This window comes from Pezoporus flaviventris, unplaced genomic scaffold (genome assembly GCF_033815535.1).
Source record: "Pezoporus flaviventris isolate CSIRO_AGI_PZ_B2104156 unplaced genomic scaffold, CSIRO_AGI_Pfla_v1 ptg000014l, whole genome shotgun sequence".
Lineage (NCBI taxonomy): Eukaryota > Metazoa > Chordata > Aves > Psittaciformes > Psittacidae > Pezoporus > Pezoporus flaviventris.
The window spans coordinates 561,899-583,266 of NW_026892562.1; the positions used below are offsets into that span (position 1 = coordinate 561,899).

General features: G+C 40.0%; 1 protein-coding gene across 3 annotated transcripts in view; it reads right to left on the minus strand.

Moving 5' to 3' along the window:
- NAV2 (neuron navigator 2) overlaps window positions 1-21,368 on the minus strand; it is a 400,494-nt gene that overhangs the window by 105,591 nt on the left and 273,535 nt on the right. For all 3 annotated transcript variants that reach the window (XM_061453111.1, XM_061453110.1, XM_061453109.1), the window contains 2 exons: window positions 20,419-20,576; window positions 1,153-2,242 (listed from right to left, as the gene is read on the minus strand). In XM_061453111.1, the coding sequence (XP_061309095.1) occupies window positions 1,153-2,242; window positions 20,419-20,576 (1,248 nt within the window). The remainder of the gene's footprint in view (window positions 1-1,152; window positions 2,243-20,418; window positions 20,577-21,368) is intronic.

Consider the following 21,368-nt stretch of genomic DNA (forward strand, 5'->3'; position numbering starts at 1 on the left):
CGTCACAACCCAAAGTACCACGAACACATTTGTGGAGGATATGAGGGATAAACAATACAGCAATCAATTTGCAATCACAATTTTCTGTTTAATTATGGATTAAAATAGTACCACTGTACTGGTGATTATTAACTCGAAACAAGTATCAAAAATTACCAGTATTAGATCCCATCTTCAGACCAAAATGTAACAATTATGCTGATGTATGTTGCAAGAGCAAGAGAAATCAAGAGCATAGAATCTCAGAATGGTTTGGGCTGGAAGGGACCTTAAGGATCATCCAGTTCCAACCCCTTGGCACAGGCAGGGACACCTTCCACTAGACCAGGTTGCTCCAAGCCCTGTCCAACCTGGCCTTCAACACTGCCAGGGATGAGGCAGCCACATGTACTATTAATACAAGTTTTAGTCAGATGACTTTTTCCCAACTGGTTCTTTTTCATGTGTCAACCAACTGGCATTTTCTTCTATACAGGGGTAACACTCAAGGGGTCAGAAGAATCAAGAGTCTCTTCCCATTCTGCATTTCTATATAGGTAAGAGGAGTACCAGCTCAAGAAGGTGTTAGCATTCTCATCTTAACTGTTAGTAGGATTGGATACAACAGTTATTTACCCTCCTACCTGTCACAACTTCTTACACATCTTAGTCTGATGGCCTTTGCCAATGGTTTGTGTGTAAATCATAGAACAGTTTGGGTTAGAAGGAACTTTAAAGATCATCACGGTCCAACAACGTATATAAATTGTCAACTCTTAAAGCAAGAAACTTTTACAGAACTTGGCATGCCAGAGAGGCATTCTTCATCAGGGACTGTAGCCATATAAGGGGTGATGGGTTCAAATTTAAACAGAAGTTCAGGTTAGACATAAGGAAGAATTTCTTCACTGTGAAGGTGGTACATGCCTCATCCCTGGCAGTGTTCAAGGCCAGACTGGACAGAGCATTGGGTGTCATGTTCCAGTGTGAGGCATCCCTGCCCAGGGCAGTGGGTTGGAACTAGATGATCTTAAGGTCCTTTCCAACCCAAACCATTCTATGATTCTATGACTCATCTTGCTGTCTCAGCACCCCGATGAAAAGAATGTCCAAAATCAATCTCCCTATCCAAGCATCATGTTCAAAACAGGCCACTGGAGAAGTTCACCGTACCTGTACATGAAGGGAGCTACCGTAGCAGTGTTTGGGTGGCTGTATTGCTGTTGGGGATGAGGTAGCTGAACACTCACAGTATTGCTCCCTGTGGTGTGCGTCATCGCAGCAGCGCCATTCACAGCTTGGCTGCTGCTGTTGAGGCCTCCAATGCCTTTTCCTTCGGAAGAGGCGAGGCTGGATGAGGAGCTGGAATGCCTGCTGTCCAGCTGAGATTTCTGATGAGAGAGGCCCGAGCTGGCTTTCCCGCTGCGGCTTCTCTCACTTTCCTTTGTAGGAGCGGGGGCACTTGAGGATTTCCCTGTGGTGGTTTTCATTCCTGGTTTTGGTATTCCACTGTGAGAAGGGGCAGAGGCCTCCTTCTTGGCACTATTCAGCTTTCCTCCTTTAGGGATAAAGCTTGCAATCTTGGAGGACTTTTTTGGCATCTCTGTTGTCGCTAATGCTGTCTGTTCTTCTTTTGGTTCCTCTTTCAGGTCCAGCTTCTCAGTGATAGATGTTCTCTTTGCAACATCTTTACTTTTATCCTTTTCCTTCTCTTTCTGCTTCTCTTTATCCTTCTCATTACCCTTTGGAGAGCTTTTCTTATTAGTTAGTGCCCTGCTAAAAGTCCTTTGTGCAATTCCCTTGAGTGCAATTTTGGGACTACTGGACACAGATCCCGGGTTGTTCCCATTCTGATTTGCAGCATCTATTTCTTCATTCTCTTCAAAGCTAAGAAGTGTCTCCAGCCTTTCACAGCTGTTGTTCTGAGACCCTGGACACTCAAACGTTGTCCCTCCTGCTTTGGAGCCTCCTTTGCTATTGAAGAGTTTTAATTTTTCAAGCATAGATTTCTGACCGTTAGGAGTTGTTTTGGCAATTTCCAAGGTTGGCTTTGGAGGCTCCGGGGTGGGCTGCTTTACAGATAACATGGAAGACGTAGCTGTGTGCTTAGCACTGAGGGACTTGCTGCGCCAAGGTTTAATAGCAGAGCTGGGCTGAGGGATGGCTGAGTTATTGCAACTAACAGTACTGCTGCAGCTTTGAACTGAGGATGAGACATTTTCATTCATTCCTGTGGGCTGGGAAGCCGGACTGTCTGCAGGCTCTGGAAAAACGACAGAAAACAACCCAAAAAAACAAAACAGTAGTACCTGATATTGTAGCCAGCCTGAGATTACTTCTGTATTGAAACAGTAGGAACTTTACACTATTAACATTAAAAATATAGACACGTATTAGTATATTCAACATCAGTATCACTTAAAGTAAAAGCTTTCTTTTCCTACCCAGCAAAACAGCAATGAGCTCCTACTATATAATTTACATTTACTTGCTGTTTCAAGGAAAAAATAAAAAGAATATCCTCCAATTCAAACCAAAACGTGTTCTGCAATGTGTTCTCCTTTATTAAGTTCATAATACTTTTTTATTAGCAAAAACACAGCACTATTTTGTAAGTAAGGGTTCCCGCTGCTTTTGGCAACATACTTGCTGGCCAAGTTTGATTCTTAGAAAAACCTCAGGCATATAAAAAGAAATGCAGAAGTAAGGAAAAAAATTATAACTGAAGTCCTTTCAGTTACAGGGGAGGGGGGGGGGATGAGAACTTCATATGCAAAAGGTAGAAGAAAGCTCCATGTACAGAAAGAAAACCAATTCTGTCCTTATGCAATGAACCTAAATTAAGTATTAGTACATAATCCAGCTGTAAGAGAAACTAGTGGAAGTCATTTACAGCCCTCCCTCCCTCAAGAAAGCAATTCTTTTATTCATTTAGTTCCTAGTTCCTTTTAATGTTATTGGTTCTCATTAAGAAATTAGTTAGGAGCTTAAAGAGAGCTTGAAAAATCACACTCACCTACCAATGGCCACTTCTCCTCTGAAGTTTCTCTTTGCAGAATTTCCTTTCTGGAGACGTTACTCTCTCAATTATCACAAATGTGTTTTCTGTTAAACTGCTCATGTTTCCAATTAACTTTTGCCATCTATGTCTGTTTGCCTGCCCAGCAGCCTGCTGGGGATTAACGGCTCTTACCTATATTACCCTGCCTTCCAGCAATAAAGTAAACTGTGTATAGAGCTGCATTTTCTTAATTTAAAAATCAACAGCGGTTGGGAGCGTGTTTTTTTGGCAGCAGGAGCAGCCCTGCGAATCCATCCCTGTAATCACAAGTTGCTGCAACCACACAGGGGCTGGTTTACTTCACTTTCAGCTGCTCAGTGAAGATACGGCTCTGTTAACCTCCCTTCTCTGATCCAAACCAGATCTACTAAAGATTTAAAGCACATACATCTTCCTGACTTAGTGCAGAATCAGGTTTCTAAGAGTATCAGAGACTCCTTAATAAGAAACTCAGTCATTTCACATCATTACAGACAAAGCGGGATAGCAGGAATTAATGACACTTTAAAAAACATTACTGAAGTCAGAAGATTTTTCTGGACTCTGTTATTAACCAATAGCGATTATACAGGCTGGTTTTGCTAGTCCTTTTCCTATGGCAAACTACCCACACGGAGCTGGACGGAAGCAAGAGCTGAATTACAGACACAGAAAGGAATAGTACTTCTTTTAAGCTAGTGCCAATCTGCTGATTTCCAAGGCATTACTCCTGCTTTACTCTAGTCCAGAGGGAAAACCGAGCCACCAAATGTCCCAAACAGCAATACCACCTGGTCCTCTGGTTGCTCCGTTCAAGCCTGCTCAACACCAGATGGGTTAAACAGGCATGAAGAAGTGATAGCGTAGGAGTTGCAGTGACCCCCAGTGCAAGGGGAAGCAGCAACCCACCATCCCAGCATCCTACCCACAGACAGGAAAGAGGAAGGAAGGTCATAACTACATCAGAAGCTGCTGGAAATGTTACCCCTCTGCTTTCAACAGCTGCGCACCATTGCTGTTCCCTTCACACCTCTTGCTGTATGCTGCTGCTTTGTTATTATTTTGACTTCCTTAAATCCTCCTACCCATCAAAATCTACTTCCCATTGCAACACCACACCATGCTTCTTCTGTAAACCCAGAACAAGCAAGCCTTTGTTTCAGCCTGCCTTCCAGAGAAGATGCCCAGCACTGTAATGAGAGTGTCACAAAAATCCCAATTGTGCATCATGTACAATTAATTTGTATAGCTTCTTTTAAAGAAATAATAACTGCCCATCTCAATAATGAGATACTTCTACAGAAACCAGAGACTCATGGTACTTTTGACACTAAGTTCCTAATCCAAATGCCCTTTGGCCTAATCATGCTAAATAAATCTTGATACAAAGTGTATCCATGCCCATAAATCATCAGAGCTGCCAGCGCTTCATTCATGCCTAGGATGAATTTAGAACCGGTTCCAAGAGACAAACCTAATGCACTCATCAATATGGGGAGGGAACCCTTTGCTTTCTAGGAAAAACTGATTTGCAGGGAGTAAAGGGACTGGGACAATGCAGGGTGACAAACTGGAAGCTACTAGTACTAAAGGATGCAACTATAAAATAGAAGAGCTGTTTGCACACTTGGTTAGTACAACGTATGCAGCAACACAAACCCAGCTCAGGATGAAGCAGCGTTCAGTCTGAGCATACAGCCAACTCAACAGTCTTGGAAAAAAATTTGAGTTCTTCCCAGACAGGTTCTTAGCAAGAGTTTGGAAAAAAATAAAACACAGGCAACGTGTTATTGGTATGGACCAAGCCATCCTGCATTCACCAGAGCTCAGAGCCCACGTAGAGTCCTTGTATGAGCTGAGACCTGCAGGCTGAGGCACACACCTGAGATAAGAGTTACCCGAGTACCAGGTTGTGGTCTGTAACCCAGCTATCATGTCTGACTCCATCTCGAACAATGAACTTGCCGTTAACATTGCACATCTGCTGTAGGAGCAGAAACCAGAGGCAGCCCACATCAAAACAAGATTCCTACCAGCTCTGCAATGTTTTCCTGAAAGTCAGTGGCAGGTGTTGGTTCATTCGGGGCATCAACTTCATCCTAAGAGCCCTGGTGAGTGCTCCAGTTCACAGTCCTTTTGGGGAAAAGCTTTGCTTGGATCAAGTGAAACAGTTTGTTTTCCAAATCTAAAAGAATTGCTCAAAATTTATTTCCCAGAGAAATTGAGAACTTTTTAATTTCTTCTTTCTTTGAACATTTTCAGTTTGTTGGTTTTGGTTCTGTTTGGTTACTACATGGAACACACTTGTTTCAGGTTGTGTTTTTCAAACACAGCATTTGCTTTGTGCCCAACTCTCCCACATACACCCTGTTTGGAACTTAACCATGCTTCCCTTGCCAGTGGCACAGGATGAGGACAATGCAACTCCATTTACAGTTGCTCCTTATTTACAGACATGTCAGAGAAATCAGAATTAGGAAAACAACAATATAAGCATACCATTAAAAGAAAAGAATACGTTGCAACATTAATGTAGCTTTCAGAGTCTCTACCACGTGTTATCCAGGAGGCGAATTCTGTAAACGCTGGATGCTACACATCCAAAATGAATGGAAAAATATTTACAAACTCTTAAATACACGTTAAGCATCTACACTTTGGAAAATGAAAGAAGATATTTTCTTACACAAGCACAGTGGATTTTGATTCATACTTGGGTCAAATACACTGAAACTGGAAATTCAAAGTCCTCAGATTTTTGTTACATGGCACCATGCAAAGTTAATGCAAGAAATAAAAGGTTTACTGTAAAACATGCTCAGGAAAAACAGCCTCAGCTTAAGAAAACCTGGGTCTGTAAGATTTTCCGTCCTTTTATTACAAACAAGGCTGCTGGCTCTTTTAGTCTTCAGACAAAACTTGGTAAATGAAGCAAGTTCTGCTGCCAGAATGTAGATTCAATTGCGAGGTTTACTAATGAAGCAGTAACATTAATACGCGAACAACACATCAGCATGCAAAGGGGAAAGTTTTATTTAGCATAGCATAGGCCCTTCTTTCATGAAAAGGAGGGCAGGTTTCATGCATCCGATTAATAAGCTTATTATTTCCCATGTGTTCCTTTGTGAGGGAGATATTTTCTTTCTTCAGTAATCTGCATTAACTAAAACTGACTATAAATGTTTTCAAACCCAAGCTACAGCCTACAATAAATAACAATCACTTCCCTCTTCTCAAAGTCAATTCTTGGCCTAAAATCTATTTTGTTCCTAGCATTCCTGTTAAAAAAGATGTTGGTGGTCTAGTTCTGATGCCAATGCACACTGTAGCATGGGTAAATCTGATTTCAGCTGCTCCTGCAAAGTCTTCACTGCATCTGCAAACCTACCCATTTATAATGAAAAAAACAAAAAAAGAAAAGGAGTCTGAAAGCTTATGATTTAATTCTTCCACTGAACTCTTCAAGAGCTTACATTATAAGGTCAGGAGAAAATGTATGCAATTTCCCATCATTTGTCATGTTGCTCTAAGCAAGTTGACTTTGATTTGCTGTAACTGAAAATTTTGAAACCCAACCATTGTAAGCAGGAAAGGCAATGCAAAGAAAGGACGTTCTCATAGTTACTCCTTCTTAAGAGGGTCAAGAACTTAACAGCATTTTTATTCATTTCAAAATGAACAAGCTGGCATTTTTTATTTATTTATTTTATGGAAAAATAAAGAGTTCTCATGAAGAGAAGTATCTTTTAATCCAATCCATAGATGAGATAACAGTGTTAAAAGCAAATCCACCACCAAACTCTAATTTAGGAAGCAAAAGCAGATCTCCTCCACGACATAACAGTTTCAGAATTGCAGAAACCACTGTGGCAGTTTCAGCATCTTCCATCGAGATGAATAAGTGGTGAGAGTTGACCCTTCCCATCCACCCACCAGAAGGCTCCTTTGAAACACTACAAATAATGAGTCCTATGGAGAAAAGCTTTTTAGCTGAGTTGTTCTCCTCTTCAGTAATGATCTGTCATGCTCAGCAAAACCCTGAAGTATAGAAATAACGGCATTTCTGCCAGGAGCCAACTATAAAGATCACAATCTTTCCATAATCCAAATCAGAAGCAGGTAGAGCAGAACATTCCCAACAAGAGCAACCTGGCATGCAGCCCTTCCTCAAAATAAGCACAACTCTTTGGACCCATTGACATTTCTGTTTCAATTGTAAAGCTGCTGACCCAGGAGAACTACAGGCAAGCGGAAGGGACTGGCTATGGCTCAGGGTGGGCAAGAGGCATGGCCTCCACCCGCACGAGGACTGAAGCTTTGTTTTGTCTCTTCTACTCCTGCCCATGACAAAAAGCAATAAAACTTTTTTTAAGCAGAGACTGACAGATAGGGAAATTCTGCATAACCTGAGAAAAGCCCAGATAGGAAACATTTTGCTTTGCTGAGCAGAGTTGGTTCCTTTGACTTCTGTCCACTGCCTTTCCCTTTAGGGGTGATTTAATTTATAGTAACACAGGACAAAAATTACCTTTATTCCTTGGTATTTTTCTTTCCTTCTATCGTATCTATTTCTTCAATCCCAGTGCTGTAAAGCCTGTAGCTTCAATAGAAGTTCCATGTATTCACAGAAATGGTTTGTCCCTCTGAAAACCCGCACCAAAGCCCATGGATGTGGCAGGAACTCAACTACATCTCTGTAAAGTCACCTGAAGTTCACACGGATCTCCAAGCATATGAAACAACAGTTGTGCTGTTGCTTGGTTTTACATTGCCAAGGCTCAGTGTTTTTGCTGAGGTGAAGGGAAAGAAAACTGGAGCACAGGCAATCCACTTCTCGTTGTCTTGACATAACCGACTAAGACACTTGAATTCCTTGTTGTTTTTGCTTAGTTACTGTAAAATTCAAAATGCTGTCCCCATGATTGCCTGAGAAAGAGGTTGGAGGTACCTCTATCTACCACATGGCAGTAAGATGACCATAAAGATAATGAAACAAAGTTTACTGTGCTGTTCAAAGCAAGTTGCACTCTCCATTTAAATACTAGACAAATATCATTCTTTTTCATTACTGTTTTCTTCTGATTGTTTTTACAATCAGATCCCCCAGGATTTCTCGTAACAGAGTTATTCAAAAGCATTAATGAATTCCAGGCAGGGAGCTGTTACAGAGCCTTTCATTAGACTTTCTACATAGCTGAAGTGGGCAATATGTACACTTAGCAGCCTTGATCTGACACATCTCTCCTATGGGTAGGTTAAAATGAAACAGGTCATATACACATTATATGAGACTTGTACTTAGTAAATTCTGTCCATTGGCCTATTTTGACTACTAGTATTGGCTCCACTGAGGGCTTGGAATTACCATAGAGGCAGAAATGCAGGCAGATTTTTAACAGAGAAGGGACAGGAGAAACTATCCAAGAAAACACCCACTGAGCAGTCAATATGACAAAGCTAAACTACGTTTTAACTCAGAAATGTCTTTCTCTGCTCCATGAGAAGTGACACAGCTGCCCAGCTGTACACAGTAAAGTGGTGAGTGCCAGTGCACACTCAAACATGGATATTCTGTGTTTAAACAGAGGAGTCAAGCCAAACTGTACAAAATTACCAATACATTACCATCACTTATTTGTGAACATAAATAAATAGGCAGAAATCTACTATATCTTTATGTCAAAACCAGCTGACAGACACATACTTCTATTCATACTAGGGTCTTCTTCATTTCTTTTCTCTGGTCAATGAAGCCACAGTCTGTAGTAACAGATCTTTCAAACAAGGCCAACATGCAGGTGAGAATCTACTATTCATGACAGTAACAAGGGGTTGGGCCATGCCTTTGTGTTCATAAGCCACTTCAGAGGTGGTGGCCATCCTCTGGCACCAGTCATCCAGTCTTTAGGTATATCTGGTTATGGATGAGGAACAGGCGAAAGTCTCAGGAGAGAAGCCACAAATGCAAGGACTGGATGGGACTTTGAGCAACCTCGTCTAGTGGAGGGTGGGAGGTTGATATTAGATGAGTTTTAAGGTCGCTTCCAACCCAAACCATTTTATAACTCTAAGAGACCAGAGAGGCTGGACAATGCTGCTATATAAGGAGAGGAGGCTTCTACAGATGTGGTAGAAACATGCTGGTGCTTCCAGAAGCCTGGGACATAGCACCACTGCTATTTGCTTTCCTATGATTTAACTGTGAATTTTCTTTTCCATGGCTGTTCTTCTGGCACAATTCACCCAGCAATAAATTTAGAAGAACTTGTAAATAGTTATTTTAAGAGGAAACATCTAGGAACTGTAAAGGCCATGAAATGTTGGGCCAGCTCTTCAGCTGGTCTAAATTAACGTAGTTCCACTGTCTCCGATGCCATTATGCAGATGTACGCTGGGCAAGAAGCTGCTTCTCAACGTTACATTTTACTTCAAAGCTCAAATTTTTATCCTCATGAACTGTACAGTTACAAACATGTCACTGGCTACTGGTTGGGTTTTTTTCAGTTTGTGGGGCTTGATGGGTTTTGTTTTGATTTTTTAAACTTTATTTAAACACTTTTTTTTTGCCTCATTTTAGGTATTCTTAAAGCTTATACCAACTATGGCAAAGTTCTGTGGTCTTGTAAAGCCCCACTTCAGCCACGATTAAGCCTTCAGCCAGCAATTGTTTAGTCAAAATAGGACATATTTCTGGATGCCAAATTCAGCCAGTTGAACAGTTGTAAAATTAAGCACGAATACTGTACACTCATATCTTGTCCTATAAATGTGCCATACTGCCTGTTATATTCTAGCAGTCTTTAAGCTGTTTTATGGGCACACATCCAACAGAAATATGTCACTAAATATTCACTAAGATGAGCCAATTGTGGAAAAAAAAATATTTGATTAGAAAAGTGAAAGGGTGCAAGTATTATCCCAGGAGATACACACATATATGTATCTCAATTGCCCAAAGATGAGTATTTTATTTGGCACTAATGACTCTCGTGAGGGTCACTTTCTGACCTAAGCCAGTAACTTACGTTTGGGAAATACAGAGGCATTAAAACATCTCATAAATTGGAGAAACAGACTAAGCCAGTATGATTACATTCATGGAAGCAGACTGAGAAGTTCTGTGTTTAGAAAGAAGAAATGGAATGCCTAAATAGAAAAAGTCAAACCATCAGCTAGGCAACTGTACTGCAGAAAAGAAATAGGAACTACTCTATCCCAGAGCTGCACACCTCTATAATGTGACACTAAGGAAAAACAAATGTCATTCAGGAATGCATTATGAGTATCAGATAGAGAATCATAGACTGTAAGTCAGAGAATGTAATTATTCCATCCAACTCAACACCAGAGTAAGGCATTGGGTAGAGCACTCTGTCCAGCTCAAGAACCCATCTAAAAGTGACTGACAGACTGGAAAGAGGCCAGTAGAGATCATCAAGACATACAGGAGATTCATCACAAGGAACCTACAAGAAGAAGGTTGAAATAGTGGAGACTGTTTAGTCTAGAAGAGAGAAGGTGGAGGGGAGACACTGTAAGCCTTCAGACCCATGAAGACTTATAAAACAGGACAGAGATGAAGGAATAGCAACAATGTGCTAAAATTTTAGCAAAGCAGAACCCTGGTGTTCTATTAAGATCAAATGGAAAATGCAAGGGATACACTTAAGGAGACTGTCAAGTCTCTGCCATGAGACATTTCAGAACAGGCTAGCAAACACCTCTCAGGTACCGGTAAAGTTGATTTTCCTCCAGAGCTGGAGCACAGGCTCCCCTGATTATTTACAGATGCAATTCTATAAATATATGGTGTATGCTGCAAACTTATCATAATTTTAAACACAGTTATTTAAACAGACTTAAACCCAGAAGGTATAGCTACGCTGCAAAGTTATGACTCAAGCTTATGTAAGAATATTAAAAAGGGACAAAACAAAACCTTTCAAGATTCACCCAGGAAGAAAATACAAAAAAAAACCCATGAGCTTTCCTGGGGTATCTTTCAGATTATCTCAAACTCCTTCCTTTTTCTCTTTTATTTTTTTGTCTTGCCACAATCAGTTCATGATCACTTTACAATATCAAAGGCAAAATAATACTGAACATGTGGTAAATACCTTCAATGCATGATACAGTTCAAAAACTGGGTAACGTTATACCAGCATCTGCTTTTTGGCAGTGCACAAAGAATGACAGAAAATACCAATTACTCTGGCTATGGATTTGTTGCAACAAATTAAGTAAATTTATGTTATCATCAGAGTGATTTACAGCAAAGCCCCTCAGGCAGTATGAACAGTATCTCTTGACTGCCAGCACAGAGGCAGCATTCTAAACGCTAAGCAGAATATGCTATTTGCTTCAGACCTGACCTACACCAAACACTTGCACATTTTTAAAGGGTGGAATGACTTAAATTTATTAAATTCTCGTACTCTTGCTGTGTTTAGTCAATCACATATATTCCCCAGTGAAAATCTGAAAGTATGGGTAAACTGGTTTCAAACTTCACAGACTTACACCTCTTTATAAAATCTTTTCCACTTTTCCAGTCCTTTTAATCTTAGTCACCTTTGCACCATTGATAAAATTCACACTTCGTAAGAATAACTCGATTTTCTAAAGAAAGGGAAACCTAAAAAGAAAACTAATAACATGGCAGATGTATGTCCTGTCCTTAAACCAGGACAATACACAACAGGAGTGAAAGCAACTACTCTGGAAGTCAAGCAAGGGAACAAATGATTTTTTTCCTAAATCTACATAGACACCGTTTTCAGTCATAAAGAAAGTTATAACTGCCAAAATAAATTAAAAAATAATAATTAAAAAAAGCAAATTCTTAACTTACTGTTATCTGCCAATGAGCCAGCTGTTTTATTCTATATCATTTCCCAGCTTTTTGACACTCATACACTGTTCACTGACAAGGAGAGGCATCTTGCCATCCCAGGAACTCTGCTTATTTTTCCTCTTCTCTAATGAAATGTTAAGCCTTTCTACTGTTCCTGATTTCAAAAGCCTTCCTCAATCCACCTGTCCCCCATCCTCCCTCAGCAGCCTGGCAGAGCTGGCCTCAGCACTAATCCTTGGGCACATTTAAAACCAGTTTCAATGATGACCTGGAAGTATACACCAAAAGGGTCAATGCCTTTTCAATACAGAATCATAGAATCACAGAGTGGTTTGGGTTGGAAGGGACCTTAAAGCTCATCCAGGTCCAAGCCCTTGCCACAGGAGGGACACTTTCCACTAGACCAGGTTGCTCCAAGCCCCATCCAACCTGGCCTTGAACACTGCCAGGGATGGGGCAGCCACAGCTTCTCTGGGCAACCTGTGCCAGCGCCTCAGCACCCTCACAGAGAACTTCTTCCTTTTATCTAACTTGAATCTCACCTGTTTAAGTTTGAGCTCATTACCCATTTATCAAATTTATATAAACTTTACTATATCGGTCCTCAGTTGGAAGGTCATTGGTCAAGACACCAGGCTTAATATTTCACATATCTGACTTATCTAGCAACAGGTTTGCATGCCACCAGATGTTGCAGTGACCTACTCAATGAGGAGCACCGAAATTAACTTTCTGGATTTGTGTGAATTTTCTTTTCTGGAAGATATCACCTCAGCACTTCAGGACTATTCAGTCTTTGATCAGTAAAAGATGTCACTCAAATTGCTGAGACTTGTTATAACAACTGTTACATATATATATACATACATACATATATAATACATATTATAGTAACTGTTATAATATTGTTTAGTCTTGAGAAGAGAAGGCTCAGGGGGACCTTATCACTCTCTACAACTACATCAGGGCAGGATGAAGCCAGAAGGTGGCTGCTCTCTGCTCCCAAGTAACAAATGATAGGACAATAGGAAACGTCCTCAAGCTGCACCAGGGGTGGTTTAGACTGGATATTAGGAGCAATTTCTTTCCCAAAGGGTGTCAGGCATTGGAACAGGCTGCCCAGGGTGGTGGTGGAATCATTGTCACTGGAAGTGTTCACAAACCATGTACACGAGGTCCTCAGCGCCATGGTTTAGTGGTGGCCTTAGCAGTGCTGGGGAACGGTTGGACTTGGTGATCTCAAAGGTCTTTTCCAACCTGGTTGAATCTATGATTCTATGTTGTTACATTGCTGGTAGCTTCTATTAGTTGCCAACACTACAATGATTTCCTAAACAAATCAAGAGTACATTGCAAGTGGTTTTCAGATTCGTTTAATGAAAGAGTCCCCACTGGGCTCTCCAAAAAGCATCCCTTGGTCACTTCAAGATAGTTTTGAACATGAGAGGAACTGACCACAGACAGTAATGAACCTTGAAATCTGGAGTTACTCAGTACAATGCCAATGAAAGAACTTTTCTCAATGCTTAAACCTCAAGAAGTTGACCAGCACAGACTGTAGGAAACCTGCAAGGCCAAATCTACACAGAGGTCCTGCTTTAACTCCTTCTTCAGCCAAGCAATCCTGCCTAATAACTCCCCTAGCCTGATTACTAAAATGGACAAAACCACATAGGACAACTGCTGGTTTAGGCACAAAGAGATTGATTTGCCAACACTGGAGTTTTATTATTGTCTCCCACAGTGGAATGAAAATGTTACAAGGTGGTTATGGGCTGTAGATACAAATTAAGCTGCTATGAATTGTTACAATAAAATCTGTTCATTTAAACCTTTTGCCAGCCCTAAACCAAGCTGCATCAATGCCACAGGAATTTAACCCAATTTCTCAGCTCCCCTGCCGCAGCTCTCATGATCACTATCGCAGCCAGAGAACATCTTTTGCTTTCGCATCCAGGCTTCTATGCTGGATGCTACTATAAATGGGTAAAAGAATTAAAATGCTCACCTCTAGCAGGAATTTCTATCATGCTTTATAAGACTCAGTGCTCTTTTTCACCAATTCTTTTAAAAAAAGTTCTTACACTATTATTTGGCACAAAGGCAAAAGCCTGGGTTTTGTCTCTGTTGACTATTATTAATTTATTTGGAATGGAAAAACTGCATGAGGTTAAACAGAACATAAGGGTTCCAGTGAGGAAGCTTGTGCAACATCACTTTACCATCCAAACAGTACAGGAGCCAAACCAAGTCATTCAGAACATGAAATATTTCATCCGATTTTATGTGCAGCTACAGAAGAGGGCTTTGCTCTGCATTTCTGCATGCGTTTAAATGAAAGATTTTTCATTCAAGAAAACTACTAGGATCATCTGAGTTGATCTTGAAGATAACGAATATGGTTCAAAGAGTTTCACTCAGCAATTTCTGAGCCAAAACTGTAACCCTCATCTGAACATCAGCCCAGGGCAAATATTAAATTATGACTCATTATGTCAGATTTAATCTCTTTCAATGGGTAATGAGCCTCATTCTTAAAATTTCTATCCAGTTTGTGGTCTGAATTGGGCTAATTTCAAATTCCAAACAAACTCAATACTCGTATGTTATCAAGTGAGGTAATAAAGAATCCGTATTGCTAGAAAAGTCACTACCTATAGGTATTTTGTAGATACCAAATAAGTAATTTTTCTTTTAGACAAAGAATATAAATTAACCTTTTAAATGCCTAACTACAAAGGAGGTCTTCCACACCTTAGGGCTCTTGTCTATGCTTTATCAGAATTCCTCCTTTTTCAAAGCCCATTCGAATAACTTCAAGATATTACAAGAATTCTGATCTCATCATACACATTTCTCACCTTGCTTCTTGTAAGCAAGGCTTTTTCTCCCTATTTCTAAAGTAGTATTTTTAAATTGAATCTGAGGGTTTAACATAATCCAAATCTGCCACACAATCTACCCTACAGAATACCCCAGTGGGCTTCTGAGCAGTGCACCTTCAGGAATCAATACCACATGGACTCTAGTACATTGCAGCTACCTAGATTTAACTTTGAAGAGTCACTCATACTAAAGCTATGACAAGATATGCTGTGCCCTCTTGAACTGCACTGGTAAATATAACTGTCCACATAGAAAGTGCACACATTTGTCATATGTAACCACACCCCAGTAAGACTGATTTGCTCAGTGGAGTGGAGGTTATGTATACTTGCTAAGCTTTTATTCACTTGGGAGGCAGTCCTAACAGTAATATTAGCCCCTTACTGCTGGCTCCACACAGATCTGATCCATGCAAAGTTGTCACTGCAGTAAGACCCTGTCTCCCTGGGATCTGTAGATCACAAAGAAGTATGGGAAGGATCCTGTACTTACCTGTGTCTCTGTGCCACCATCTGTACTGGAAGTATTTTAGCAGTGTCAGTAGCGTAAATAGGTCTACGGAATGTGTGCCTCTTGTCCTGTCACCATGAGCCCTTGTGAGTATAGTAACTACCCGTTACATACTAAGTCAGTAAACATACACTGTGTTCCAAAGTTAAAAGAGGTTGCCCCAGATTTGAAAGAAATAAAAGAAGAGAAGCATCAAGCAGAGGAGACCATATTTTTCTTACTCTCCTGCTGGTATACTATATCTATACCTGAAAAATCAAGATATGCAGAGCTGAGATTACAGCTGAGTCAGCTGGCTCTGGTTTCAGAACCCTCATGAGACTTAAGTCATGTCAGTTTGCAAGAACTCTGCTATTAAACAGTCATTTATTTCATGTGAATGCACGAATCTGTATGCTTATTTAGTTTTTCTAATACTACCTATTTAAGAGAAACCTGTCATCACTAGCACTGCCTTCTCCATGAAGTTGTATACTAAACATTTCCTTGGATCTCACGTGGAAATGGTCAAAACCTGCTAGTGCTTTTTTCCTACTGATATTTTAGCTAACATTCAATCCAAAGGAAAAGTTTAATTTTTCCCACAGACTTCTACTGCCCTCTGTAGGATTATTTTAAATAAAATAGTAGGAATAAAGTAGAAGGAAAAACTAAAAAGGAAGTGTGTGAGACGGTCACATTACCGTATCACTTCATAAACACACTGGAGATGGCATATTAGTAATGTTTCCTACAGCTTTGGAAGTTCAGGGATTTTATAGATTGTGGATTGAAATCAGAAAGTAATAACAATATTCCCATGCAATCTTAACAGACTTTTGAGATTTCAGTATGAAAACGGAAGGCCTGAAAGTCAGTGCAGACAGTGGATATATGAGGGTGTTCAGAGCTAGTAAAAAATCCCCTCCATTCTGCAGGACTGCAGGCTGCTTTCAGAAGCATTTCTCAAAAGACTCTGCATTGTGTACAGCTAAGCACAACACTGAAATATGTTCACAGGAAGATCGATTCTATGAGAGCCTTTATTGAAGTTGTATGCTTCAATACTTCAGTTTCATTCCTGATACTACCTCAGACACAATTCTACTCCCTGCCATGGACAAAAAAAAAATTAATTTCTTTACGCTGAATTGCACTGTCAAATAAAATTTGGCTGTTTTTTATTTGGTGATTATATTAGACATGGCAATGTAAAGCCTCAATAAAACCAGTAACACGTCATTTACATACAGGGATAGAAACACAAAGTTCATTTTACACATTCATACATGATGCATGATAATTTGAACTCATAATCGCGAGTTCAGCAGTGACCTTGGGAGGTGGCTAATGCTTTTCATGATATAGTATGCTTGTGGTCCTGCTTTTGGCTGGAATAGTTTATTTTCTTCCTAGTAGCTGGTACAGTTGAAGGACATCAAAGAACATGAAAGTAGACCAAAGGTATACTTACATACACATGGACTATAGAACTTGCGACAATTCAGAAATGAGTTACAAGGCTACATATTTACCCTGCTGTATGAAGAGACTACCGTGACATCAAAAATCACAAGCCTGACTAGCTTATTATTTCCCCACAATCCAAAACTGCAATTAGACTTAAAAATTGCATTTTTCTTTAGGGAAAAGAAGCCTCTAACAGCAATTACACACATTGAAATACCCTGCCTAAAATGTTACTGCAATTATAAATGGTCACCTTCCACTAGACCATGCTGCTCCAAGCCCTGTCCAACCTGGCCATGAACATTGCCAGGGATGGGACAGCTTCTCCGGGCAACCTGTGCCACTGCCTCATCACCCTCACAGGGAAGAATTTCTTTCTTATATCTAATCTAAAGTGTACCACAGCATGTTACTATTTTACGATGTAAGGAATGAGGGCACTGAAATTCCTGTAAGTTTGAGGGGAATATCACATATGGAGCGTGGGGATAACTCCAAAAAGCAAGTTAAATCTATCACTCCCCAACCTTAAAGATGTCCATAGGACTGAACTAGGTTCTAAGTCCTCCTTACTAGAGAAGGCCCATCTCTTCTCCACATGTTGAAACTGGTGTCAAAAAGCATGTAAACATTCAGAAGGTAAAATAAAATACTGAAAACACAGTGTAAAGCTATAAAGTAAGTATGAAGTGGGGAAGTGAGACTTGTAGCTTCTCACATGCTCCTTTGTTACTAGTAGGTATAAATCTCAAAACAAATGTGCATGCATCCAAGAATCTCTTGTTTTTATGCAATAGTGTAATTCCTTTCAATGTTACATAAATCCTTTCCCTAAGATTTCTGGAAAAGCAGTGGTCTCATAATTACTTAATGGAATCTTTAAAAAAATGTAGGTTATTTATTTTCCAGTAGCTATTCCTCTATGCTCCACTGACTGTCCTTCTCATTTCTGATGTATTCTGTTTCAATTAATGCACTTTTATTGCCACAAGACACAGACGATTGACTAACAAGACTATGCACATTTGGAGGGAAAGGCCACAGATTAATAACAGATAAAAATCACAATGTACTTTGCAAAGAAACGATTCAAACACAATGCACCCAAGGCTACCCGCTATCACAAAGTGACCACTCGTGCCAAAACACTCTGCCAAAGCAGGCAAATTTCCCTTTCTCCCATTTCCTTCTCCAAAAACACGCAATAGAGCTGACACTGATTCAAGAAATGAAAATTTACCAAGACTGGCACACAACATGGTCATGGGAGTCTCATTTCCTCAGGCAAAATACAGGATATGGGTCAGAAAACTTGAATTGTCCTAACACTCTGACAATCAACTTTGGCTGGCAATGTTACAATTAATTTAAAGTAAGCCAAAAATTTGTCAGACCAACTGCTTTTGTTTTTCATGGATGCAGACCAACTTCATGTCATGATTAAGTAAAGTTCATGTTCCACTTACATAAGCTCTCATTTTATTTATTTTTTTAAGACTATAATTTATGACTGGAAATTCTGACTAGAGCAAAAGTTTGAGTAATAAATGCAACTTATGTAGGCTGTCAACGTAAACCCCAACCTTGTTTCTTTCAGTCATTTGTAATATTCATAGAAAGCAGATGATGTTGCATGCTTCTTTAGCAACCAGTTTATCTTTCTGAAGAGATGGATTACAATGAAGAAGGGGGGTTCACAGAACAGTGTGTAAAACCAGCTGATATTTAAGTTACTCAATTGACAAATTATTGTTATTTCTCTGTGTGTGAGGACTTCTTTTCTTTCTTCTCTTCTTTTTAAGACTGAAACCAGCACTTTACTTTCCTTATTTAGTAACCTTGGTAAACTGAGAGAAAGCCAAGACAGTTCAAGTTCTCTCTTCAATGCAGCCTAACAGCAGACCACCTATATGCAGGTTGGGATCATAGAATCCTATCACAGAATCACAGACTGGTTTGGGTTGGAAGTGACCTTAAAGCTCATCCAGGTCCAACCCCCTGCCATGGGCAGGGACACCTTCCACTAGACCAGGCTGCTCAAAGTCTCATCCAACCAGTCATCTAGGCAACCAACATATGCTTCAGGATGAGACATCCCACATTGCTTCTTCCTAATCCCATAGTTACAGGATATGATCAGAAGAGGAGAATATTGACAAGGAGGAGATAGAGGGAGGCTGGAAAGGCGTTACATAGGAAAACAAGGTTCCATTAGTTCCACTGCTCATGCCATAGCTTGTCAGCTTTTTCTCTGAACTGAAAGCCAGATCCAATTCAGATTTAGAGATGACTTTTGCATGCTGATGTCACATTACTATTTGCATAGTGTATTCTTCTGAAATAGTAAGCATGGATTGTCCCTGCCCATGGCACGGGGCTTGGACCTAGATGATCTTAAGGTCCTTTCCAGCCCAAACTGTTCTATGATTCTATGATTTACCAAGGTAGGATGTTGCTACTTTATTAGCACATTATGCTAATACATTATATTATAATAATGTTATTCAGCTGTAAACTTTATTTGCTTCTTAAAGTACATCTGATCAGGGTGATTCAGAATGTCCTTGGAGGATGCTGAAGACATCCTTGAAGACATTCCCATCATCACAAGATGACGTTTGGGGCTGTAATGGTTAGATGGGGTAGCATTCCAAAAATCTAATGACATGCATAGAGAACAGTTTCTAGACAATGGAAAAACACAATGTTCTGAAAAGAAGAAACAAGCATGAGAACCACAGGCAAGCTGAACCAGACCAGTACTTTTCCATCAAGCAAAATCCTCATTACTGTTAGTAGAAGTTATGCACAGGCCAGAAGGAGACTGAAGCCTAAAGGCTGTGACTGCCAAGTCACTGTAAGAAGATCTTACTGAAATTGAATGCTGATCTCTCTCTGCAAGCACAATGACTTTGTCAAGGACACAGAATTAGCTGCCAGCCCACGGCAACCATTTAACTGTACCAGACTTAGAGTTATTTGCTCAGTTCTCACCAGCCATATCTCCCAAACTCCACTGGTAAATGCAGCATTATAGAGCTCAGAGCTACAAATTCAAGCCAATGAATGCTGTCAGATTACTATCTTAGTAAGGGACACAAAGTCAGTAAATGTCATTCAAAAAAGCACAACTTCAGAGAGAACACAGTACTTGGCATTTCTGATGCACTGTCCTAGACACAGTTCCACTGCAACATTTATAAAGTTACTAACATGTTCCTGCCTTCAAATCCCATGCTATACAACTCTTGAAATGAGATTTAAATCATGTATTTTTATAGTTTACAAGTTCTTCCACAAGAGTGCAAAGCAAACAGTACTATTTATCATATAAAACTACTGAAGAAATCTTTAGTGGTCATTTTCCACTCCTGTCAAACTACTACTTAAAATGTCTTATTTTATGATTAATACATTCCTCCTTAGCTGTGTTTGAAGCAAAATGAAAAACCATGTTTTCTTTGACCCTATTTTTCACATATACTTTCAGGACAGCAAGCCACAACTTCAGCTATATTAAAGGAGGACTATACCTTCCTCAAGAAAAGCCAGCTAGTTTCTGGACTGCAAATGTCATGTTTACAATATACATCCTTGGGACAGCCTTACAGCTCCTGGAGCTTACTGGAAAATTCAATTTCACCCCAAATGAAGCCACTATTAAGAAAAATCTGAGGATGCCAAAATCTCAAGTGCTTACCTTTGTCATTGCTACTTGTTGGTGTTGTAGGGGGAAGTCCAGGCTTAGATTTGTCATAATTGTTAAAGCTCTGGCTGCGTCGACTGTTGGCATTAATAGAACCACGAGCTTTGGCCTCACTGCCTGCAGCGGACACCCTCGTGGTGGGGCCTGGAAGTCTGATGAAAGAATTACAATATGATTAAATATATTTAGGAAGCACTCTGGGAAAGAAACTATGGAATATCATGCATAAGCTGAAAAGAAAAGGATAAATACCACAAGTATATACTTATAAGGGTCTTTGGTTTTTTATGAGAACAAATAAAAAAATCATCCCTGATGAAAAATATACATCAAACAAGCTATAGCCTGAATTGGTTTCCATCAGACCCCCTCCCCCCCGAACCAAAATTAACAGTCACTTACTCTTAAGTTGCATGAATCAGAAACAGTTCAAGAAAATTCAGTGGAGCAATACCACTGGTACAAGATTAAGGCTACTTGAGACACTACTGTTCTTAAACCAATCACTGGACACTTCGTTATTTGCCAGACGCATCAGGCCACCCTTCTTTTGGAAATAACAGTGACAAACTCCCTTACACAGAAGCACATTACATCTCTGCTCTGAAAGCTACAGAGCCTAGCAGCCAAGAACCATAAAACTTAAACTTGATTTAATGATTTGAGCCTCTAAAAATCATGCAGAGCTTAAGCGCTCCCTCTTAGGGCAACCACAATATCAGTGAGCTGGTATAAGCCTCTGGTTTAAACTGGGGCAATCTCTTCCAGCATTTGTTTACTGTAGCCTGTATTTACAAGATTTAGGTAGGAAAAAAGAAAATGTAGTTAGGATTCTGCTGTAAGTAGAGAAGGAGGGATAGTACTTTCATGCTTTTTGGGCAAAAGGAGAGGAGGAAGCCTCTTCTAAAAAGCCACTGGCATTGCTTCTCAAAACAGTATACGTG